The sequence below is a fragment of the Cetorhinus maximus genome, chromosome 23 (assembly GCF_964194155.1).
Source record: "Cetorhinus maximus chromosome 23, sCetMax3.hap1.1, whole genome shotgun sequence".
Classification (NCBI taxonomy): domain Eukaryota; kingdom Metazoa; phylum Chordata; class Chondrichthyes; order Lamniformes; family Cetorhinidae; genus Cetorhinus; species Cetorhinus maximus.
Window position 1 is genome coordinate 38,297,198 of NC_135901.1, and position 26,260 is coordinate 38,323,457.

The 26,260-nt window shown below is 45.6% G+C and overlaps 3 protein-coding genes across 3 annotated transcripts in view; 2 read left to right on the forward strand and 1 right to left on the reverse strand.

Annotated features, from left to right (window-relative positions):
• LOC144697988 (uncharacterized) overlaps positions 1 to 26,260 on the forward strand; it is a 298,820-nt gene that overhangs the window by 193,902 nt on the left and 78,658 nt on the right. The window lies entirely within an intron of this gene.
• Positions 1 to 26,260, forward strand: part of LOC144697554 (uncharacterized) — a 33,843-nt gene that overhangs the window by 4,658 nt on the left and 2,925 nt on the right. The window contains 1 exon segment of the mRNA XM_078569602.1: positions 19,332 to 19,528. Coding sequence (XP_078425728.1) covers positions 19,332 to 19,528 — 197 coding nt within the window.
• The window catches only part of LOC144697558 (uncharacterized), a 69,393-nt gene continuing 46,546 nt past the window's right edge, over positions 3,414 to 26,260 (reverse strand). The window contains exons 4-5 of the mRNA XM_078569606.1: positions 16,837 to 16,843; positions 3,414 to 4,300 (exon numbers count right to left, since the gene is read on the reverse strand). Coding sequence (XP_078425732.1) covers positions 3,572 to 4,300; positions 16,837 to 16,843 — 736 coding nt within the window. The 3' untranslated portion in view covers positions 3,414 to 3,571. The remainder of the gene's footprint in view (positions 4,301 to 16,836; positions 16,844 to 26,260) is intronic.

A 26,260-nucleotide genomic window follows, 5' to 3' on the forward strand; every position in this document is an offset into this window, starting at 1 on the left:
AAATCATAGAATGGTTACAGCAGGGAAAGAGGGCCGTCTGCCCGTCCTGTCCCTGACATTACCCAATCTTTTCCCCGGTCACTGAAATTTATACTGTCTCTCCTCATTCTTCCTCCCAAACTAGGAATGAGGGAGTGAGAATGAAAGAGGAAGAGAAGTGACGGGTTTTGTAGATCCCAGGGGAAAGAGACTCCAGGATCAGTTCATTGTGACAGTTCACACAGCAACAAGAAAACAACATTCCCTGATGAGGGCCAAACCCGGGCGGCAGGAGTGGGAGTGCCGAATAATAGCATGTTTAGTTCAAACACAGAAGACTTGTTCAGCCAATAACAGTATCGAGTGTGTGAGACATGAACATGAAGTGAACAGTGAGGTGAAATAGTGCCACAAGCTGCGGATGTACAACTTCCAATTTCCAAAACCCACCAACCTCATCAATGTGGCTCCTCTGAAACTTTCAAGGTAAATCTTGACCGTTTATAAGGTGCCGCTCCCAAAAATATACCCAGTCTTCGGTGTGATCCAACCAGGGCTTTGGATCACTGGAGCAAACCTCTCCCTCTTTTTAATAACGTTAATCCACTCATGCAGTCCACGTCCAAATGCAGCAGACCTGGACAACATCCAGGATTGGGCTGACAAGTGCAAAGTAACATTCGTGCCAAACAAGTGTCAGGAAATGACCATCCCCGACAAGATAGAATCTAACTATTGCCCCTTGATATTCAATGGCATTACCATCACTGAATCCCCCAAAATCAACATCCTGGGGGTCACCATTGACCAGAAACTGAACTGGACTAGGCAAATACTGTGGCTGCAAGAGCAGGTCAGACATTAGGAATCGTGAAGTGAGTAACTCACCCCCTGTCCAAAGCCTGTCCGTCATCTACAAGGCACAAGTCAGGAGTGTGATGGAATACTCCCCACTTGCCTGGATGAGTGCAGCTCCAACAACACTGAAGAAGCTTGACACATCAAGGACAAAGTATTCTGCTTGATTGGAGCCCCATCCACAAACATTCACTCAGACCACCACTTATGAACAGTAGCAGCAGTGTGTACCGTCTACTTGATGCACTGCAGGAACTCACCAGGGGTCCTCAGACAGCACCTTCCAAACCCATGGCCACTACCATCTAGAAAGACAAGGGCAGCAGATATATGGGAACACTATCACCTGCAAGTTCCCCTCCAAGCCACTCACTATTGTGACTTGGAAATATATCTCTGTTCCTTCATTGTCGCTGGGTCAAAATCCTGGAACTCTCTCCCTAACAGCACTGTGGGTGCACCTACACCACAGGGACTCCAATGGTTCAAGAAGACACAGCACCACCACCTTTTTACCGGCAATTAAGGACGGACAATAAATGCTGGCCTCGCTAGCGATGCCCACATCCCATGAATGAATTTTTAAAGGCCTCTGTAACAGTTTATAAAGCAAGGGTAGTTAGATTGTATACATCAAGTGAGACAAATGAGGAGATGCTTGATCAAAATAAAATTCTTCTGAAAATTCAATTTGAAATCAATAGTTTAGTACATAGTTTCTTCGTTAAAAAATGGTATATGATTCACCAGCCGAACTCTTCATGTGATTGGGTCCGGTAAACTTTGCTAATTTTCACACACGTTCATGGACACTACAGAAATTCCTGCACCTCTTTCAATATTGTTTTTCTTAACTCAAGAGTTTTCAAAAGGGAATTTGACAATGACTTGAGGAGAAAAGCAGTGTTGTGGGGAAAGAGAAGGAAACAAGGACGAATTGGAAAGATCGTTGTTAGAAGCTGAAGCATAGACACAATGGGTGGATGGCCTTCTTACTGCGCTGTGTCATTTGATGATGACATTGTTAGATCAGTCTGTCTCCAGCATTGCTAATGAGAACAGCCGAATTCCATTTCTTCAAAACAAAGACCCAAAATGCTGCTGCAGGACATCACAGTTTAACATTCTAGTCAGGTGCCTTTGCAGTATTGAGGATGCAAGAAATATCCCAGAAATAGCGGTAAATGAGGAAATGGAAGGGACGGAGGAACTCAAGAAAATTGCAATCACCAGGGAAGTGGTACTGAGAAAATTATTGGAGCTGCAGACTGACAAGTCCCTGGTTTCCTGATGGACTTCATCCTTGGGCCTTAACAGAAGTGATTAGTGAGATAGTTGGTGCATTGGTTTAATTTTCCAAAATTCTCTAGATTCAGGGAAGGTTCCATTCGATTGCAAAATAGTGAATGTAACTCCCTTAATTCAAAAAGATGTGGGGGTGGGAGAAAGTGACAGAAAGCTACAGGGAAGGTGGCTAGAGGCTAGTTAGTTTAACATCTGTCACAAATGTTAGATGCTCTTATTAATGAGGCTATAGTAAGGCACTTAGCAAAAGTGAAGGTAATCAGTCAGAGTCAACATGGCTTTATGAAAGGGAAATCATGTTTAACCAAATCATTAGAGTTCTTTGAAGAAGTAACATGAGCCATGGATAAAGGAGAACTGGTAGATGTACTGTAGTTAGATTTGCAAAAGACATTTGATAAGGTGTCGCATCACAGGTTATTGTGGAAAATAAAAGCTCCTGGTGTAGTGGGTACCTTAATGGCATGGATAGAAGATTGGCTAGCTAACAGGAAACAATGAACAGGCATAAATTGGTCATTTTCTGGTTGGCAAGATGTGACAAATGTTGTGCCACAGGGATCAGTGCTACTGCCTCAACACTTTTTACAGTTTGTATAACTGATTTAAATTGCAAGTGAATTTGAATACAAAAGTAGGAAGGTTATGCTTCACTTGTAAAGGGCATCGGTGAGACCACATCAGGAGTACTGTGCATAGTATTGGGTCTCCTTATTTAAGGAAGGATGTAAATGTTTGGAAGCAGCTCAGAGAAAGTTTACCAGACGAATACCTGGAATGGGGGCGTTGTCTAATGAGGAAACGTTAGACAGGCTAGGCTTGTATCCTCTGGAGTTTAGAAGAGTAAGGGGAGACTTGGTTGAAACATATAAGATCCTGAGGGGTCTTGACAGGGTGGATGTGGAGAGGATGTTTCCTCTTGTGGGAGAATCTAAAACTAGGGGTCATGGTTTAAAAATAAGGGGTCACCTATTCAAGACAGAGATGACAAGATTTTTTTTTCTTTCAGAGGGTAATGAGTCTCTGGAACTTTCTTCCTCAAAAGGTAGTGGAAGCAGAGTCTATGAAGATTTTTATGGCAGAGGTAGTGAGATTCTTGGTTAACAAAGGAGTGAAAGGTTATCGGGTAGGCAGGAAAGTGGGGTTGAAGTTACAATCGGATCAGATATGATCTTACTGAATGGAAAAGCAGGCTAGAAGGGGTAAGTTGCCTTTTCCTGCTCCTAATTCGTATGTAACTTGTGTTGGAAATATTAAAAAGACACCGTGTGTTTAACAAGAAGCTAATTTATTTCACTCTCATCCACAATATCAACCCCTATAACTGGCCTGGAGTTTATTCACATCAGCAGAAACAGATCCCAATATAAGTAGTTGTGTCCTGGATGTGATTAACACTAATCCAGTCAGTCTGGTTACTTGACCTTTGTCAGCAGATGGGACAAATGAGTGAATCTCTTCCCACACTTGGATCAGGTAATGGTCTCCCCCCAGTGTGAACTGTTTGGTGTGTCAGCAGTTTGGATGAACTAATGAATCCCTTCCCACACTCGGAGCAGGTGAACGGTCTCTCCCCAGTGTGAGTGCGCTTATGTTTAGTGAGGTCAGATGATTGCCTGAACCCAGTCCCACAGTGAGAGCACCTGAACAGTCTCTCTTCCGTGTGAATTTGTTGATGGGACCTGAGGTTCCCGGAGCTTTTAAAGCACTTCCCACAGTTTGGACATTTAAAAGGTCTCTCCCCGGTGTGAACTCGCTGGTGTCTCAGCAACGTGGATGAATCAGTGAATCCCTTCCCACATTCAGAGCAGGTGAACGGTCTCTCCCCAGTGTGAGTGCGCTGATGTTTAGTGAGGTCAGATGACCACCTGAACCCAGTCCCACAGTGAGAGCACCTGAATGGTTTCTCGTCAGTGTGAACACGTTGATGCACCATCAGACTCTCTGAACTTTTATAGCACTTTCCGCAGTCTGGACATTGAAAAGGCCTCTCCTCGGTATGTACTTGCTGATGTCTCAGCAGGTGGAATGAGGTAATGAATTCTTTCCCACACTCGGAGCAGGTGAATGGCCTCTCCCCGGTGTGAATTTGCTGGTGTGTCACCAGGGTGCATGACTGAGTGAATCCCTTCCCACACGTGGAGCAGGTGAATGGCCTCTCCCCAGTGTGAGTGCGCCGATGTCTCTCCAGGTCAGATGGGTAATTGAATCCTTTCCCACAATCACCACATTTCCACGGTTTCTCCACATTGTAACTGCATTTATGTTCTGACAGGTCAGATGAAAGGCTGAAGTCTTGTCCACACATGCGACACATGTATGTTGTCTCCCCACTGTGAATGGTGCTTTTTCCCTCCATGTTCAAAATCCGATTATGTTCAAGTTACAAAAGATTGGGCGTCTCTGTCATATCCTGGTGTGATGTTTGGTTCCAGTTTCCCAACTGCAAATGCTCCCCTTCTGATACCCTGTGTAATTGATTTAAAACAGATAAAAGGGAGTGAGAGAGAACTCATAAAAACACAAAGGCAGGTTGTGAAATTGAGCTGAATGAATCTGGGAATTTGTGGGGCCAGCACTAGGGAAAAGTGACCATGAAAACTGCTGGATTGTCATAAAAACCTAACTGGTTCACTTCCTTCAGGGAAGGGAACCTGCCACCCAGTCTGGGCCTATAGAAGACTCTGGCCTCTCGAGGAAGAGAGGACAGGAGAAGTAGAAATAGATGGTAGGAGAGGCAACGGATGAAGGGCAGGGATTTTATATGCCTTAAACCTGACCAGACCTTTGACAGAATCTCCAAAATTGTCAAACTCCAACTCCTAGAAGGACCAGGGTAGCAGGTGTATGTGAACAACATCCCCTCCAAGTCACGCACCGTCCTGACTTGTCTGACATCCAGTACTGGATGAACAACTTTCCTCCATTTAAATATTGGGAAGACTGAAGCCATTATCTTCAGTCCCCGCTACAAACTCCACTCCTTAGTCACTGATGTTGATGTTGGAATCCTGTCAAAAGGAAGGGCGTGATCTAGTTGTAAGTGAGAGCAGCTGTTACAGACACATATGAAGATAAAAATTATAAACAGGAGTAGGTGACTTGCCCCCTCGAGCCTGCTCTGCCATTCAATAACATCATGGCTGATCCGATTTAAGTATTAGCTCCACAATCCCAAGTACCTCTGGTTACTAATTGGGGAAAGGTAGGGGCATATTCTAAAGTACATAAGAACCGGTTTCCATCTGTGGACGGGGAAGGAAAAGGGATTCTGTGCCTGTGTTCTCTGAGTGATTTGAATAAACCTAGGTGAAAGAAAACCGGCTCCAGATTGCTCCTTTACTCAGTAAATGAGCAGCAAATTATAACACCGACTCCAACCCCCTACCTGATAACTGTCTGAGACTGAATCAGGCTGTTCACAAACATGGTGAAATATTTCACCCCAAGATGAGCTTCCAACCACATATCCACATCATCATCAAGACCACCAATTTCCACCTCAGTAACATCGCCTAACTCCACCCCAGTCTCAGCTCATCTGTTGCTGAAACTCTCATCCATTCCTTTGTTCCCTCTGGACTTAACTATCCTAAAGCACTCCTGGCCGGCCTCCTACATTCAATCTCCCTGTAATCCTGAGGGTCAACCAAAACTCTGCTGCCTGTGTGCTGACTCGCACCAAGTCTTGTTCACCATCACCCCTGTGCTGACCGACGAACTAAAGTTCCCGGTTAAGAAGCACCCAATTTTTAAAATTCTCATCCTTGTTTTCCTCCATGGTTGTGATCATCTCTATCTCTGTAATCTCCTCCAGCCACACACTCCTCCGAGATCTCTGCACTTATCTAATTCCAGCCTCTTGAGCATTCCTGATTTTAATCACTCCACCATTGGTGACCGTTCTTTCATTTGCGTAGGCCACAAGCTCTGGAATTTTCTCCTTAAACCTCTCCACCTCACTTTCCTCTTTTAAGATTCTCCTTAATACCTACCTCTTTGACCAAGCTTTTGGTCACCTGCCCGAATATCTCCTTATGTGACTCAGTGTCAAGTGTTACTTTGTGACATTTCTGTGAAATGTCTTGCGAGGTTTTATTATGTTAGAGGCACAAGGTAAATACAAATTATTGTCACTGACTTGGACATATGTCGCTGTTCTGCCTCATCAATAAGACATTGTAACTCAAAGCGTGAAGCAGTTTGATGGACAAGTTGTTCCCATTGTGTCATCGTTGAAAAGATTCCAAAGACATTGCCCCCTACAACGATGGCGGCCGCGCATGCCTTCAATAAAGATGGCGGCCGTTAACCTGTGTCTGTAACTGGGAGAAAGCTGCGGCCTCGCTTGGTGCAAACGGGGGGGACGGTCTCCTGGGTTTGCGGTTTACACAACATGTTTACGTGGCCTCTCCAACCACTCTCCGGATCCATCGCTTCCTCCGCCCCGCCATTCACGCACTCACCGATTTTGGATCCGACAAAGAAGCGTCTCTCCAACGCCATTACTCACATTGCGCATGCTCCACTCCCAGCTAGGCCCCGCCCTTCATTCACTCCGATTGGTTGGAGGATCAGCCCCCCCACCCGCCCGCTCGGTCCTCCAATCTCGCCCCCTCTTTCTATTGGTCTGGAGCTGCCGTCAATCAGCCGGGCATTGTGACGGTTTCAGATGGTGAGAGCGGCCACAGACTCAGCCTGACTTGCTGATTCTTGGCAGCATTTTCTGTTTGGGAATTAGAGCTAGAGATAGATGGTCAGTTCCCCTCTGTCCGGGGGGGATTCACACTCATTTCCCTAGTGCACTGATTATCACCTTTACTTTACATGAGAAAGTCCCCGGTTCAATCCCGGCTGGAAGCTTTGTGTTTACAATTGCTACTGAGGAGGAATTAACAGTGAGTTTAGTTTCATGTCGAACAGGGGGACAGTTATTGTCTCATTCTGTAAAAGCTCCTTCTTCACCTTTAAACAGGGAACGATAAATCAGAGAAAACTGTGACTCAGAAACAAGATAGCTGGAAATCCGAGCTCCAAACAGAAAATGTAGAAAACACTCAGCAGGTCAAACAGCTTGTCTGGAGAGGGAAACAGAGTGAATGTTTCAGGTCGGTGACCTTTTACCCAAACTAGAAGCATTTAGAGATTTAATAGTCAGAGTGATTAAATGACAAAGGGGATGTTGGCGCAAGGCAACAATGGGTGATAATGTGACAAGTAAACAAACTAATGGGACAAGTGGAGAAACAAAAGACAGGTCCAGAGGAGGGATAAATGGTAACAGCAGAACAGCAGCACCTATTGTCTGAAAAAATTGGAGCGGTGGTTTTGACCCGAAAATGTTGAAATGAATCTTGCATCTAGGAGGCTTTAAAATGTCTAATCAAAGATGAGGTATTGTTCGTGAAGCTTCATTGAGCTTCATTGGAACAATGCAGAAGGCCGAGGACAGAGGGGTCAGAGTGGGACGGAGAATTAAACTGGTAAATGACTGGGAGTTCAGGATCACACTGTCAGACTGAAAGGTGATGTTCCACAAAGCAATCACCCAACCGGGGTTTAGTTTCCTCAGTGTAGAAGAGACCACATCGTGAGCAGTGAATACACAATACAAAATAGCAAGAAGTACAAGCAAATCACCATGTCACCTGGAAAGTGTGTTTGGGGCCCTGGTACGTGGGAGGAGAAGAGGTGAAAGGGTGGGTGCTGCATCTGCAGTACTTGCACGGAAATGATTCACAGCGATGTTCATAAGAACACAAGAAATAGGAGCAGGGGTAAACCAAACGGCGCCTTCAGCCTGCTCCACAATTAAATGATCTTCCACCTTCACTCTATTTTCTTGCCCTATCCCCATATCCACTGAGTGTCCCCGAGTGTCCAAATATTAATGGCTTTCCATCTTGAATAAACTCCAGATGGAGAACAATGGATTAAATTCAAGTTTTAATCTGGAAAATGTACAAACAAGTTGCACAGGGATTGCAGATTCACCTCTTCATTGCTTGGAAATCACATTAACTGAACTTTACGCTGGTCCTGTTCTGAATTCTAGCGATTCCCTGGCAGCTATTTTTAATGGTATAAGTTGCGGATTTAGAATGTAAACCACCCTCCATTGCACTGTAATGGTGAGAGACAACTTTGTAGATAATTCATAATGTTACAGATCGGTTCATTGGATCTGCTCATGTCATCTCATCACATTGTCAGCCAACGGGAGAATGGCTGAAGTAGAGGATGGTGAATAACAGCTCGAAACCACAGGCCACTCTCCCACTGAGATACTGATCCTTCCATCGTACAGGAATTTGGGGCAATAGTGACGTTAATGCTCAGATTAGCTCTGTCTCCATCTTATAAAATGGATTGAGAAGCACTGGAGAAGGTGAAAAAAAGATTTGCTAGAACGATGACAGAATTGGAAAGTTATATCAATCAACAAAGACTGAACAGTTTGAAAAGGCTTTGCCTGGAAAAGAGAGTGAGAGATGACCTGATTAAGGCCTTTAAGATAACAAAAGGGTTTGACAGGATAGATAAGTGGAAGATGTTTCCACTTGTGAATGGATGAAACTAAATATAAGTTGGTCACTAATACATCCAATACTCAGTACATCTGGGAACATCTGTAGATTGGGTAACAGAGTTAAGTTTCAGGTCTGTGCACTGATGCAGTGCAGATCTGATAGAAAGTCATTGCCTTGTTTAGCTCTGTACAGACGCTATGTTTGTCCCTCCATAGACTCCACCAGACCTGCTGAAAATTCCAGCCTTTTCCTTCTTTGTTTCAGATTTACAGGACCCACTTTTCAATAACTGTAGATGGTTGAGAATTTAGAACTCGGTATCAGAAGGATTTGAGATCCCAGTGTGAGCTGGAAACTTATGGGTAAAATCACACTGTGAAAGAATTGTCCACCAGCTGAATCCTTACATTCTTACTAACAATAGAGTTTAAATGTTCTGTGTATGGAAAGAAAAATCACTTGTTCGCACCGGCTACTGAGGCTCCTGTGAGTTCACATCGAACTGTAAGGAGTTGTTCTGACTCATAGACTCATAGACATTTACAGCACAAAAGGAGGCTTTTTGGCCCATTGTATCTATGCTGGTCAACAACGATATGACTACACAAATCCCATTTTCCAGCGCTTGGCCCATGTCCCTGGAGGCTATGGTAACACAAGTGAATATCTAAATATTTCTTAAATGTTACGAGAGTTTATGACTCAACCACCCTTTCAGGCAGTGAGTTCCAGACTCCCACCACCCACTGGGTGAAAAACTTTCTCAACTCCCTTCTTAGCCTTTTACCTCTTACCTTAAATCTATGCCCCCTGGTTATTGAGCCCTCTACTGATGGAAAAAGTGCCTTTCTATCCACCCTATCTCTGCCCCTCACAATCTTATACACATCTATCAGGCCCCCTCTCAACCTTCACTGCTCCAAGGAAAACATCCCCAGCTGATCCAATCTTTCATCATAGCTCAGACCCTCCAGCCCAGGCAGCATTCTGGTAAATCTCCTCTGCACCCTCTCTAGCGCTATCACATCCTTCCTATAATGTGGTGACCAGGACTGCATGCAGGACTCCAGTTGTGTCCTAACCAGCGTTTTACACAGCTCCAGCATAACCTCTAAGATAAAAGCAAAATACTGTGGATGCTGGAAATCTGAAACAAAAACAAAAAATGCTGGAAAATCTCAGCAGGTCTGACAACATCCTCTGTGGAGAGGAAGACAAGAGTTAACGTTTCGAGTCCGTATGACTCTTCATCAGATTCTATTTTGTTTTTGTTTCAGATTTTTGTCAGACTCGAATGGTTCTGATATCTTTCCAGCTGCAGGCTCCAGCAGGAGATTTTAACTTGGAAAAGAGTAAAATTCTTTCAGAGGTAAGTATTTTTGACTATCTACAATTTGAAGCTTTTAGTGCCATGCTCTGTTATCTGTGTAAGGTCCTGTGGCTCTGCTGCTGGTGTGGCTCCTTTACTATGGATCTGAACCCATATCTATCCATCACTCTGTTTCACCTCTGCCGTCTCTGATCACCTCTCTGCCATTGTCTAAGCTCCTCTGTATCTAACCCTGGGTGTATTTTAACTATATTTAGTTTTTTACTGTTACTTCTGCCCACTTATTCTAAATGAGGTTTCCACCGCTGTCCATCTCCTGATCTTGTGCTGCTAGCTTACCAGCTTTATCTTGCCACTGTATCCTTCATAATCATATAAACATACAAATTAGGAGCAGGAGTAGGTCACTTGGTTCCTCGAGCCTGCCCGCCATTCAATAAGATCAAGGCTGATCTGATTGTAACCTCAAACCCACATTCCTGCCCCACCCCAGTTAACCTATCAGCCCCTTGTTAATCAGGAATCTCTCTAGCTCTGCCTTAAAAATATTCAAAGACTCTGCTTCCACTGCCTTGTGGGAAGAGTTCCAAAGACTCACTATCCTCTGAGAAAAAAAATTCTCCTCATCCCTGTCTTAAATGACTGACCTCTTATTTTTAAACAGTTACCCCGAGTTCCACATTCTCTCACAAGAGGGAACGTTATCTCCACATCCACCCTGTCAAAACCCCTCAGGATCTTAAATGTTTCATTTAAGTCACCTCTTACTCTTCTATATTCCAATGGATATAAGTCCAACCTTTCCTCATAAGACAACCCACCCATTCCTGGTATTTGTCTAGTAAACCTTCTCTGAACTGCTTCTAATGTATTTACATACTTCTTTAAATAAGACCAGTACTGTACACAGTACTCCAGTTGTTGTCTCACCAATGCCTTGTACAACTGAAGCATAACCGCCCTACTTTAGTAATCAATTCCCCTCGCAATAAATTATAACATTCTATTAGCTTTCCTAATTACTTCTTGTACCTGCTTTTGTGATACATGCACTAGGACACCCAGATCCCTCTGAATCTCAGAGCTCTGCAATCTTTCACCATTTGGATAATAAGCTTCTTTTTTATTCTTCCTGCCAAAATAATGATTTCACAGTTGCCCACATTGTACTTCATTTCCCAGATCTTTGCCCACTCACTTAACCCATCTATGTCACATTGTGGCCTCCTCTTCACAATTTGCTTTCCTATCTTTCGCCGTGTCATGGAATTTGTATCAGGAATTGCTTTTCCTGCACTATAGACCACTTCTCTTTCATTTATGATCTTATACTGTCCATCAAATTCTGCACCATTTTTATTCCCTGCAATTCATTCTACCCTCCCTGAAATGTTAACTCTGTTTCTAAAGCCACAGGTACTTCCTGAGCTCTTTTTTCACCTACTTCCCATGCCCCTCTCTCGCTCTCTCTCTCTCTCTCTATCTCCTCCCATCGAGGCCAAAGTTTTGTGTGGGCCCACACCGGTTGGCAAGCTGCCTTCCTCGAAGGACATAAGTGAACCAGATGAGTTTTCATAACAACCCAGCAGTTTTCATGGTCACTTTTTCCTAGTGCCGGCCCCACAGATTACCAGATTCATTCAGCTTAATTTCACAACCTGCCGTTGTGTTAATGTGGGTTCTCTCTCACTCCCTTTTATCTGTTTTAAATCAATTTCACAGAGTATTAGAAGTGGAGGACTTGCAGTCGGGAAACTGAAACCAAACATCACATCAGGATCTGATGGAGTCACCCAATTTATCGTAACCTGAATGTCATCGGATTTTGAACATGGAAGGAAAAAGCACCGTTCACAGTGGGGAGAAACCGTACACGTGTTCTGTGTGTGGACGAGGCTTCAGCTGATCATCTGGCCTATCAAAACATAAGTGCAGGGACAACAGGGAGAAGCCGTGGAAATGTGGGGCCTGTGGGAAAGGATTCAATTACCCATCAGAGCTGGAAATTCATCGACACAATCACATGGAGGAGAGGCCATTCATCTGCAGTGAGTGTGGGAAGGGATTCATTCATTCATCCAACTTGAAGACACAGCAAAGAGCCCTTTTAAATGCCAGAGCGCAGGAAACGCTTTCAAAGTTCCAGGGAGCTAATGTCTCTAACGTGTTCACACTGATGAGAGACCATTCAGGTGCTCTCGCTGTGCAACTGGGTTCACCCAATCATCTCAATTCACATTACACCAGCGAATTCACTCGGGGAGAGACCATTCACCTGCTCCGAGTGTGGGAAGAGATTCACTCAGTCATCCCACCTGCTGACACACCAGTGAGTTCATGAGTAATGACAGTGATTGTATTTTGCTGTTAATCACATCCAGGACTAAGCCATGTTTATTGGGGTCTGTTTCTGCTGATGGTAATAAACTCCAGACCAGTTACAGGGGTTAATATTCTGGACAAAAATCAGTTGAATCTGATTTGTGTTAAACATACATTGTCTTGAGTCTTTTTAATATCACTAACACAAAATAGTTCCTTTTGAACATAGGAATATGTCCTGGTGTATTGGAGCAGCAATGGACAAAGTCAGGGGAATATTGGACCACAGAGTCACAACAACATTCTATTCTTTCTCCATGTGACCTGTCTCAGATTTCTCTTCATCAACCAGACTATCAATATGAGGGGAATTAACACCTTCAATAATTCCAAGAGAAAGTAGAGGCTGTAAGTATCCAGCGAAATTGTTCTGAAATTTTACAACCTCCTTCTGTCACCCAGACTGGCAATAGACAGCTCATTGTTCTAATTGTGTTGTTGCCTCTGTCCCACATGTTGTTCAATATAGATTTAATGTTCAGAGAAAGGGCTGGGATTGGATGGTCAAAACTGCTCACTGTCATTGGAGGGTGATGTTTACTTGAGTTTGCTGAAAATTGTGGTCCTCACTGGCACCTTATACCTAGTATTAGTCACTTTCGTTGGTGTTGTCCAACCAATTGTTCAGGAAGTGTCCTCATGTGTCTCTCTGAGTGTGGATATGTGTGTACATGTGCGTGTGTGTGTGTGTGTGACAAACAGAGAATGTGTGTGTTGGTCTGTGTTTGGATGTCTGTGTGTGTATGCGGGTGTGTAGGTATGTAGAGAGAGGATGTCTGTGTGTGTGTTTACGTGCATGTGGGTGTGGAGAAGTTGTCTGTGTGTGTGGCACAGACAGAGAATGTGTGTGTGGCTCTCTCTGTGTGGTTGCCTGTGCGTGCTGCTTCTCATCATCTGCAACACAAACCTTCCTCTCCGAGTAGACAACGTGGCTCCTGAGAATCCCTGAGAATTGAGTGATGTGATTAGGGAGCCCCAAGGGTAATTAGGGATGGGCAATAAATGCTGGCCTAGCCAGTGAAGCCTATATCCATGAATGAATAAAAATAAAGAATGGTACGGTTCAGAGATTCTTCATCCAGGGTGAAACCACAGGCTGACTGTGCTATGTGAAACAAGACATCTATACAACCAGGTCCACTTCTCCTGGAGCAACATGAAGTGTCTGCTGCTTTCCAGTTCCATTCCTTTCCCCTCACTATTATCCTCAGATAATTCACAAATTCCTTGTGTACATCATCCTCCAACACGCCTATGGGTTCCACTTCAAATATTTCCATCGGTCTTCTTCACAGACAGCAATAGGATTGCTGCTATCACAGGAACAAATCTGAAATACTGACCCTCTGGTCTTTAGGCTCCCTGGAGTAATGCACTGATCCAGATCTTCCCACCTAACACAAATCCATATCACCACCTGAGTTCCAGATTTTAATGTCATTGTCTAATATAGAAAACATATGTAATTAAACCCATTTAAACCTGAGTCAGCACACCCCCTCCACACATACTACAAGAAGTTGTCTTTGAGATCATTTGTTCCTTTGTAGTCTGTGTTGTTCTGAATGATGACAATATTAACCTTCCCCCTGATGTGTCCAAACTCTTCTGCCGGCTCATTTATTGAAACCAGGGACTCTTGTTCGAATGGTGACATTCCCTGTCTGCCTAGTCATTCCTTGAAGTCAGCCCTTGAATTGTGTGTACATTGTTTTATCATGTTCCCACATTTCAGTAACAAATGTTGAAATGTCTGCTCCACACCCACAGGGTTTCACCTGTTTAAAGTCACAAACAGAAAGGTCCAGTTTTCTCCAGGAGTTGGAGACAAATCAGCTTTCAGAATGATGCAGAGTTTCAGCCAATGAGGGAGATCCGGGCTCAGTCCCGCCCCTCATTCACTCCGATTGGTTGCTCGGTCCACCAGTGCCACCCCCTCTTCCTATTGGTCCATAGGTGCCATCAATCAGCCGAGAGCATGCGCAGTGCGAGTGTCGGACGCACGCTTGGTTGTTGGATTTCAGGAGGGAAGGACGCAGCGAAGCGGAGACAGCGTTAGCGGCGGTGTGATGGGCGGGAAGGCATCAGAAACACCCGGTGTAGGCCACAAGCCGCGAACAAGAAACTCCCGGGCCGTTTGTGTCCGGTGCTGCGAATCTCCGGAGCCGCTGTTTCCCCGGGACCAGGTTAACGGCCGCCAAAACAAAAACAGAATTACCTGCAAAAACTCAGCAGGTCTGGCAGCATCGGCGGAGAAGAAAAGAGTTGATGTTTCGAGTCCTCATGACCCTTCAACAGAACTGAGGAAAATTAGGAGAGGGGTGAAATATAAGATGGTTTAAGGTCGGGGGGGGCGGGGGCGGGGGGAGAGAAGTGGTGGGGGGTGGTTGTAGGGACAAACAAGCAGTGATAGGAGCAGATAATCAAAAGAGGTCACAGATAAAGGAACAAAGAGGAGTTGAAGGTGGTGATATTATCTAAACGAATGTGCTAATTAAGAATGGATGGCAGGACACTCAAGGTACAGCTTTAGTGGGGGTGGGGTGAAATAAGACTAAAGGGCCTAAAAGGTATAGATTTAAAAATAATGGAAATAGGTGGGAAAAGAAAAATCTTTATAAATTATTGGAAAAAACAAAAGGGAGGGGGAAGAAACGGAAAGGGGGTGGGGATAGAGGAGGGAGTTCAAGATCTAAAGTTGTTGAACTCAATATTCAGTCCGGAAGGCTGTAAAGTGCCTAGTCGGAAGATGAGGTGCTGTTCCTCCAGTTTGCGTTGAGCTTCACTGGAACAATGCAGCAAACCAAAGACAGACATGTGGGCAAGAGAGCTGGGTGGAGTGTTAAAATGGCAAGCAACAGGGAGGTCTGTGTCTTTCTTGCGGATAGACCGCAGGTGTTCTGCAAAGCGGTCGCCCAGTCTGTGTTTGGTCTCTCCAATGTAGAGGAGACCGCATTGGGAGCAACAAACGCATTAGACTAAGTTGGGGGAAATGCAAGTGAAATGCTGCTTCACTTGAAAGGAGTGTTTGGGCCCTTGGACGGTGAGGAGAGAGGAAGTGAAGGGGCAGGTGTTGCATATTTTGCGTATGCATGGGGAGGTGCTGTAGGTGGGGGTTGAGGAGTATGGGGTGATGGAGGAGTGGACCAGGGTGTCACGGAAGGAACGATCCCTACGGAATGCTGCCGGGGGGGTGAAGGGAAGATGTGTTTGGTGGTGGCATCATGCTGGAGTAGGCGGAAATGGCGGAGGATGATCCTTTGAATGCGGAGGCTGGTGGGATGATAAGTGAGGACAAGGGGGACCCTATCATGTTTCTGGGAGGGAGAAGGCATGAGGGCGGATGCGCGGGAGATGGGCCGGACACGGTTGAGGGCCCTGTCAACGACTGTGGATGGAAAACCTCGGTTAAGGAAGAAGGAGGACATGTCAGAGGAACTGTTTTTGAAGGTAGCATCATCAGAACAGATGCGATGGAGGCGAAGGAACTGAGAGAATGGGATGGAGTCCTTACAGGAAGCGGGGTGTGAGGAGCTGTATTTGAGGTAGCTGTGGGAGTCGGTAGGCTTGTAATGGATATTGGTGGACAGTTTATCACCAGAAATTGAGACAGAGAGGTCAAGGAAGGGAAGGGAAGGGAAGGGAAGTGTCAGAGATGGACCATGTGAAAATGATGGAGGGGTGGAGATTGGAAGCAAAATTAATAAATTTTTCCAGGTCCCGATGAGAGCATGAAGCAGCACCGAAGTAATCATCGATGTACCGGAGAAAGAGTTGTGGGAGGGGGTTGGAGTAGGACTGGAACAAGGAATGTTCCACATACCCCATAAAGAGACAGGCATAGCTGGGGCCCATGCAGGTACCCATAGCCACGCCTTTTATTTGGAGGAAGTGAGAGGAGTTAAAGGAGAAATTGTTCAGTGTGAGAACAAGTTCAGCCAGACGGAGGAGAGTAGTGGTGGATGGGGATTGTTCAGGCCTCTGTTCGAGGAAGAAGCTGAGAGCACTCATGGAGGTGTAGAGGGATTGAACATCCATGGTGAAGAGGAGGCGGTTGGGGCCAGGGAACTGGAAATTGTTGATGTGACGTAAGGTGTCAGAGGAATCACGGATGTAGGTGGGATGGGACAGGACAAGGGGAGAGAGAAGGGAGTCAAGATAACGAGAAATGAGTTCCGTGGGGCAGGAACAGGCTGACATGATCGGTCTGCTGGGACAGTCCTGTTTGTGGATTTTGGGTAGGAGGTAGAAGCGGGCTGTCCAAGGTTGGGCGACTATCAGGTTGGAAGCTGTGGGAGGAAGATCTCCAGAGGAGATGAGGTCAGTTACAGTCCTGGAAACAATGGCTTGATGTTCAGTGGTGGGGTCATGGTCCAGGGAGAGGTAGGAGGAAGTGTCTGCGAGTTGACGCTCAGCCTCCACGAGGTAGAGGTCAGTGCGCCAGACAACAACAGCACCACTCTTGTCAGCGGGTTTGATGACAATGTTAGGGTTGGACCTGAGAGAACGGAGTGCAGTAAGCTCAGAGAGAGACAGGTTAGAATGGGTGAGAGGAGCAGAGAAATTGAGACGACTAATGTCACGCCGACAGTTCTCAATGAAAAGATCAAGAGAAGGTAAGAATCCAGAGGGAAGGGTCCAGGTGGAGGGAGAATATTGGAGGTGGCTAAAAGGATCCGTTGAACGGGGAGAGGACTCCTGCCCAAAGAAGTGAGCACGGAGATGAAGACGGCGGAAGAAGAGTTCAGCATCGTGCCGAGCCTGAAATTCATTGAGATGAGGGCGTAAGGGTATGAAACTAAGTCCTTTGCTGAGCACTGAACGTTCAGTATCGGAGTGGGGAAAGGTCAGGGGGTATAGTGAATACCCGGCTGGGACTGGGATTGGAAGATGGGGTGGGGACGGAGGGACAGGCAGGGGTGGAGTGTCCTAGATGGGTGTTGGTATCGATGAGTTGTTGGAGCTTGCGTTCCTTAGCACTTGAGAGAAAGAGAAAAAGTTTCTTGTTGAGGCGTCGGATGAGACGAAGAATGAAATGAAACTGGGGGCACGCGCAGCTTTGAAAAATGGTGCGGCAGTGCTGCTGGAGGGGATTGTCGAGTGTGTTCATATGGCAGCGCATGGCACTGAGTATGGATCTCAGAATGCGACGGGAATAGCAGTCTGAGACATGTTTTATGACCCGGAGATACCTGTAATCCTGAGTGGGTTCGAAACATGAGCCGCCATCTTGTTTCAGCGGGGAGCAGGGCGCATGTGCCGCCATATCGGTGACGTATTGGAGTGGGCGGGGCTTGGGCCGGATGACGAAGGCGGAAGAGAATGAGAGTGGGGAGCCAGGGCTGAGCATGTGACTGGGGAATGCCTGACTCCCCAAGGACAATGTGCATTGAGAAGGTGAGGCTGAGCTGCCAGTGGTTCAAGAAGGCAGCTCAACACCACCTTCTCAGGGGCAAATAGGGATGGGTAATAAATGCTGACCGAGCCATATACCACCACATCCCATCAAATAATTAGAAAAAACACTTCTGTACCAGGCTTGACTCTTGAATAAGAACTAGGAGCAGGAGTAGGCAATTCAGCCCCTCGGGCCTGCCCCACCATTCATTACGATCATGGCTGATATCATTTCGTCCTCAACTCCAATTTCCCGCCATCTCCCCATAACTTTCAAACCGTTACTAATTAAAAATCTATCTCCTCCTTAAATTTATCCACTGCACTCTGAGGTAGTGAATTCCACGGATTTTGAGAAAAGTAATTCCTCCTCATCTCTGATTTAAATCTACCGCCCCTTAGCTTAAAACTATGGCCTCTCGTTCTAGAATGCCCCACAAGGGGAAACGTCCACTCCACGTCTACTTTGTCTGTCTCCTTTAGCATCTTATTTACCTCAATTAGATCTCCTCTATACTTCTAAACTCTGGCGAGTATAGGCATAAACTGCTCAATCTCTCCTCATTAAACAAGCCCCACATCTCTGGTATCAATCTAGTGAACCTCCTCTGAGCCTCCTCCAATGCAACTACATCCTTCCTCAAGTAAGGGGACCAAAACTGTGCACAGTACTCCAGCTGCGGTCTCAGCAATGCCTTGTACAGCTGCAGCAACATTTCCCTATTATATACTCTATTCCTTTCGCAATAAATGACAAAATTCCAATTGCCTTCCTCATTGCCTGCAGTACCTGCATACTAGCTTTCCGATTCATGCACGAGGACACCCAGATCCCTCTGCACTGGTGCATTCTGAAGTTTCTCTCCATTTAAATAATAAGTCGCCTTTTTATTCTTCTGACCAAAATGGATAACCTCACACTTATGTAGTGAGATGCAACACCGAGTTCACACGACGGAGAGACTGTTCACCTGCTCTGAGTGTGGGAAGGGATTTACTCAGTCATCTGACCTGCTGACACACCAGCGAGTTCACACTGGGGAGAGGCCATTCACCTGCTCTGAGTGTGGAAAGGGATTCACTCAGTCATCCAACCTGCTGCAACACCAGCAAGTTCATACTAGGAAGAGGCCATTCACCTGCTCCAAGTGTGGGAAGGGATTCACTCACTCATCCAACCTGCTGAAACACCAGCCAGTTCACATTGACGAAAGACCTTTTAAATGCCCAGACTGTGGGAAGTGCTATAAAAGTACCCGGGACCTGATGTCCCATCAACATGTTCACACTGATGAGAGACCGTTCAGGTGCTCTCACTGTGGGACTGGGTTCAGGCGAGCATCTCAACTCACTGGACACCAGCGAGTTCACACTGGGGAGAGACCGTTCACCTGCACCCAGTGTGGGAAGGGATTCACTCACTCATCTAACCTGCTGGGACACCAGCCAGTTCACACTGACGAGAGACCGTTTAAATGCCCAGACTGCAGGAAGTGCTATAAAAGTACCCGGGACCTGATGTCCCATCAACATGTTCACACTGATGAGAGACCGTTCAGGTGCTCTCACTGTGGGACTGGGTTCAGGCGAGCATCTCAACTCACTGGACACCAGCGAGTTCACACTGGGGAGAGACCGTTCACCTGCACCCAGTGTGGGAAGGGATTCACTCACTCATCTAACCTGCTGGGACACCAGCCAGTTCACACTGACGAGAGACCGTTTAAATGCCCAGACTGCAGGAAGTGTTACAAAAGTTCCAGGGAACTGATGCATCATCAACGTGTTCACACTGATGAGAGGCTGTTCAGGTGCTCTCACTGTGGGACTGGGTTCAGGCGAGCATCTCAACTCACTGCACACCAACGCACTCACACTGGGGAGAGACCGTTCACCTGTTCCGAGTGTGGGAAGGGACTCACTCAGTCATCTAACCTGCTGACACACCAGCGAGTTCACACATAAAGACAGTGATTGGGTTTTACTGTTAATTATATTCAGGAGTGAACGATGTTCATTAGGGTCTGTTTCTCTGATGTTAAGTTATAGGCATTAATGTCAATTTATAGGCATTAATGTTCTGGACAAAAGTCAAATAAATCAGCTTCGTATTACACACACAATATTGAGTCTTTTTAAGATCACAAGTAAATACAATGATGGGATTTTCCTGTTAATTCCACCCGGGACTGAACGATTTTCATTGGCGAGTATTTCTGCTGATGTTCATAAATTCCAGCCCAGTTATAGGTGTTAATATTCTGGATAAAAGTCAAATAAATCAGCTTTGTGTAAAACGCACTGTCTGGTGAATCTTGTTAATCTCTCAAACACAAGTTAATTCCTTTTGAGGGCCTCTCCCTCTCCCCTGTCTCCTCCATCCTCACCTCCAACAACAAATGTGAGGAGCTCACGGAGTTTCTTTGTCACTAAGATTGAGACAATCCGATCAGCTGCCTCTACTGCTTCCCTCCCTTCCACTAACCCACCGGGACAAACTGTCTCTAAAGTTACCCCTTGTCCGAGTCCTGACCTCGCATCTTTCTCCAGTTTCTCTCTCATCTCCCTTCTTGCTCTCTCAGTGCTCATCTTGTCCATGACACCCACCTCTGTTCCCATAACCCTATTCACACTAAACTGTTGACCATCCAACTTCTCCATCTCAACAATATCAGGTAATGGTTCTGTCTCTCTCCTGGTACTGTTCCCCTCACCTTTAAATCCACCGTCATCACCCAACCTGAAAAAATACTTTTTCCACAATCGTCATTGTAAACTACCACCCCATCTCCAACCTCCCTTTCCTCTCCAAAGTCCTTGTACTTGGTGTCCCCCAAGGATCTATCCTTGGCCCCTCCTATTTCTCATCTACATGTTACCACTAGGTGACATCATCCAAAAGCACAATGTTAGTTTTCACATGTACACTGACAACACCCAGCTCTACATCACCACCATCCCTCTCCATTCCTCCACTGTTACTAAATGATCAAACTGCTTATCCCACATCCAGTACTGGATGAGCAGAAATTTCCTCAGTTAAAAATTGGGAAGACCAAAGCCATCGTCTTCGGTTACCATTACAAATTCTGTTCCCTTACTACCGAGTCCATCCCTCTCTCCGGGAACTGTCTGAGGCTGAACCACACTGTTCACAATCTTAGTGTCATATTTGACTCCAAGATGAGTTTCTGACCACATATCCACACCATCATTCATACCAGATATTTCAATCTCCATAACATTGCCTGTCTCCACCCCACCCCATCTCACCTGCTGCTCAAACCCTCATCCATGTCCATGTTACCATTAGACTTGACGATTCCAATACATTCCTGGCCGGCACCTCACATTCACCCCATCCCCACACGGAAACGTGAGATCATCTAAAACTCTGCTGACTGAGCTTTCTCACACCAAGTTCCATTCACTCATCACCCCTGTGCTCATTGACTGACATTAGCTCCTGGTCAAGTTGGTATCCTCATTTTCAAATCCCTCCATGGCCTCCTCACTCCCTATCTCTGTAATCTCCAGTCACATGACCCACTGCGCTCCTCTCATTCTGCCCTCTCGAACATCCGGGATTATAATTACTCCATCATTGGTGGCCGTGCCTCGGTGTGAAGCTTTTAAATTCCCTCCCTAACTGTGATGTGAGGGAACATTTTTTCACCCACAGGGTGGTTGGAGTCTGGTACAAACTTCCTGAAAGGGTGGTAGAGGCAGGTTCAATTGAGGGATTCAGAAGGGAGCTGGAATGCTACCTGAAAAGAGAGAATGTGCAAGGTTACGGGATAAGGCAGGGGAGTGGGACTAGGTGGAATGCTCTTGCAGAGAACCAGTGCAGACTCGATGGGCCGAATGGCCTCCAGCACTATAAAGATTCTGTGATTATCCCTATTCTGGATCAGGGAACTATACTCTGTCTGTATTATTGCAGTGCTGTTAATAAAGTCAGTGTGAAACAATCTGTTGTTTTCATCTTGGTTATTTGGTGTCTGAAACCACAAGAATCAATATTTAGATCAACAAGATAAACAAGGAAACACATCACAGCCCAATACTCCAGCTCGATATTCCCAGGAGAAAGTCTGCTATCCAACACCTCGAGTGTACAGAACAGAGAAAGATCCCAACTGTAAGAAACCCTCGAATAATTTGTAAATATCTTTCAAATGCTGACAGGTTCCAGCTTTGAAGTTCATGGAAGGTGAGAGCGCGGTTATTCTAGAGCTATAAAAAACACTAGTTAGAGCACAGCTAGAGTACTGAGTCCAGTTCTAGTCAGCACATTACAGGAAGGATGTGATCACACTGGAGAGGGTACAGAAGAGATTTATCTGGATGTTGCCAGTACTGGTGAATTTTAACTCTGAGGAAAGATAGACGTTTTCTTTGGAATAGAGGCTGAAGTGAGATTTATTTGATGCGTATAAAACGATGAGCGTCCCAGATAGAGTGGATGGGAAGGACACATTTCATTAACAGGGAGGTCAGTAACCAGCAGGCAGGGATTTAAAGTAATTGGTGGGAAGATTAGAGGGGAGTTGAGAAATGTTTTCACTTAGAGGGTGGTGGGGAACTGGAACTCACGATCTGAAAGGGTGGTAGGAGAAGAAATACTCACATTTAAAAAGTACTGGGACATGCACTGGATGTACTGTCACCAACAGGACTACGGACCAAGAGCTGTAAAGCGGGATTAGACTGGATAGCTCATTTTCAGCCAGTACAGACATGATGGGCTGAATGGCCTCCTCTGTGCTGTAAATTTCTCTGATTCTGTGCTGACAAGTGGTCCTCATGTTTTTATCCGAGACAGACCTCAGCCCAGTCATTTGCTCCAAGTGTTGATGTGATGGGTCAAGTGAAGAGGTGCCAGGTATCAGGAGCAGCAGGAGCAGTGAATAAAATCGAGATGTCAGTGAATACTAATAAAGTTTATCAGTATGTTGTTTCATTTTAATAACTTCTGCTGAATGTGACCCTCACCCAGTGCCAGGATATCGGATCAGAGCCACCATGGAAAAGGAGTTTGACACCCCTGAGATAGACAATGTCAAACGGATCCTCAGTATCTCTGTAACCTCCTCCAGCTCCACAACCCTCTGTGTAAATACAAGGTGTTGTTGGATTACACCCATGAGATAGACAATGTTAAACAGATCCTTAGTATCTCTGTAACCTCCTCCAGCCCCACAACCCTCTGTGTAAATACAAGTGCTGGTGTTGGATTACACCCTGAGATAGACAATGTCAACCTGATTCCCCTCATCCACCAGCACAGCAACTTCTTCACAAAACACAAACAGGTTTCTAAGGTGTGACATTCTTTTCCAGAATCCATGTTGCGGATCTCTAATGGATCCTTCTTTCCCCCAGTGATCAGAAACAGAATCTCTTAGGATTCCTTCACGCATCTTCTCTGTGATCGTGGCCACACTGATGGGCCTGTAATTCCGTGGCTCTGATTTTTCCCTGATTTGGAAAGTGGAACACCATGAGCTACTTTCCGATCTCAGGGAACAATTGCGGACTCTATTGAGCTGTTGAAGATACGGGCAAGAGGCTCACAGAGCTCCTGTCCCATCTCTTTAAACCCCCTTGGGTGGATATCATCTGGACCTGGAGAACCATTTAGTTTGAGATTTCCTATTTTCTCCAGGATGACAATCCCTTTCTATTTTAATATTGATGATGTTATCGTCGACAGCACACCCCACAGCTGGAATTTGAGCATCAACCACAGGAGTGAAGACTAATGTGAAACAGTCATTTAACAGCTCTGTCATAGCCTGGCAATCTGTTTCAATCTGTCCTCAACTGTCTTTCAGTGGTTCAAAATTACGTTTAACCATCTTCCCACTCCTGATGGAGCTGCAAAATCTTTTTCTGTTATTCCCACAATTGTTCACCATCTTCTTTCCCAAAGATCTCTTCTCTAATGGCTGCTTTTCTCCCCCTCAATTGTAGTTGATATTTGTCCCAGTTCTCCTGGACACTGAATTCATCTTGTTCCAAACTGGGTTCAGTGTCAGACAGTTCAGGGAGTCGGGAATCATTCACCCCTAGACCTACACTAAGAGGTAAAGCTCCAGACAGTTCCTCAGTAAGGATTCCTCTGGTTCCTCACCGTATATTAGTCAGGATACTGAAACACAGCTTTCTCCCAATCCACTCCTGGAGGCCCCACTCCCTGAGCCTACACCCTTCAGCAGGGTTAGTGCTGGAGCTCCACAGCGGGAGTGATCCCAGAGTAACTTTGAGGATTGCAACCACATGGATGTTCAGGATTGAGTATTTTTAGTTATCCTGGTGTCTAACACACATCAATAAAACAGGGAACTCCAGGAAATGTGCTGCAAGTCTTTCTTTATCTGGAGATCAAATGTCTGTTGCATAATTCTCCCAGCAGTTAACAGGTACCTCTGAAATCATCCATCTGCTATTTTAATACAGAATTTTGCAAATTTATTTCAAATGTGAAAACCTCAAGAGGACATAGAAAGGATGAAGGAATGGGCAGACCGGTGGCAGGTAAAATTTAATTCAGAGAGGTGTGAAGTGATTTATTTTGGTAGGGAGAACTAGGAGAGACAACATAAAATAAAGGGTGCAATTGTAAAAGGGTGCAGGAGCAGTGGAACCTGGGGCTATATGTGCACAAATCATTGAAGATGGCAGGGCAGACTGAGAAAGCAGTGAATAAAGCATATGGAATGGGGAATAAAGTAGAAAATCAACCAAGTTAGAATAAACCTGAATAAAACACTGGCTTGGCCCCAACTGCAGTATTGTGTCCAATTCTGAGCACCTCACTTCAGGATGAATGTGAGGCATTCGAGAATTTGCAGAAAAGATTCACGAGAGATGATGAACTTCAGTTAAGTGAAGTTGGGTTTGTTTTCCTTGGAAGGGGAACCGTTCTCTTGCATCTTTCCTAGGCCCTCTGACTTCAATTCCTTCTGAAATTGCAGCTATTCAGTGGCAAGGTTGTTAAAAACTTTCTTTCATGGAATGTTGGCAAGGCCAGCATTTGTTGCCCATCCCAACTGCCCTTGAAGCAAGTGGCTTGCATTTCAGAGGACCATTCAGAGTCAACCACATTTCGGTGGATCTGGAGTCACATGTGGGCCACACCAAGTAAGGATGGCAGATTTCCTTCCCTGAAGGATTTTTGAGAACTGAGGCTAGCTTTCAATTCCAGATTTATTAATTGAATTTAAATTCCACCAGCTGCTGCGGTGGGATTTGAAACAAAGTCCGCAGGCTGGTCTTGTGGGTTACCAGTTTAGTGACATTTCCGCGATACCACCATCTCCCACAACATATGTTTCAATATTATTTTGTAAATGGTTTAATATTTGTCAATATTTTGTTTCATGTAGCTTCTAAAATGAGTTTCAGACAGTTCTGTGCCAAGTGGACGTGGTAGTTAAAGGTTGTTCATTTGCCCCTTTGCATGTCGATGTTCGGTAAAGACACTGAGAATGATGTCCCCTCATTAAGTATCTATTGAGGTCACTCAGATAGACAATTCCCACTTACCTTCTTCTGGGCGGATAATGGATGCTGTATACATTTAAATTTCTGGACAATTTGATTACTAATTTTATTGAGTGGCCCACTGCCCCAATCTCCACATCATAGCAATAAAATGACCATTTCGGACCGGGCATTCAATGGCGGCGTCTTTACCCAGCATTCCGCGCGGAGGTGAATGTCCCCTATTCACATCACTGGAGAGCGGTGCGCAGGCGCAGTAAAGGAGTGTTTGGAGCATGCGCAGTCAGTGACGACGATGGGGAGAGAAGCTTCTCGGTCACATCTGCAGCCGGTGAGGATGTGGAAACGCGGCGGGAGCGATGGAGCCGGGAGATGGACGGGGAGGATTTATAAACACCCGGTGAAGGATATAAAACCCGAATAAAACCTGCAGGTCCCGGGTTTGCATCTCCGAATCTTTTTCACGAGCCCATAGAAACATGATTGACTCTGAAATGACCTCTGAACTAGGGCATCGAGGGATGGGTAATAAATTCTGGCCTGGCCTGTGACGCCCACATCCCAGGAACGAATAAAAAAAATAATAATAAAACTAGGCCCAGGTTAACCGCCGCCATCGTGTTTCAGCAGGGAGTAGGGCGCATGCGCAGCAACATTGGTGATGTCACAGTGAGTGGGCAAGACTTCAGGGTCCCGGTTCCCAACCGGGTCCTAGTTTCCGGGACTAAAATCAACTGACATACAGGTTTTAAAGCAGCTTCACCCAGTCCCAGGCTGCAGGTGATGTTTGCAGCCGAGAACAGTCCATGGGCCAGGGTGAGAGGTTGCAGCCCCTGGAGAGTTACCTGAAGCGGCTCATCCTCAACTTTTGGTGACACTTCAGCCCCACGCTCCTAATCTTTGGCCAGTGTGATGGTGGGGTGTAATTCTTCATGGGCCTGGTTAAGAGAGGAATTTGCAGATCCAGGAT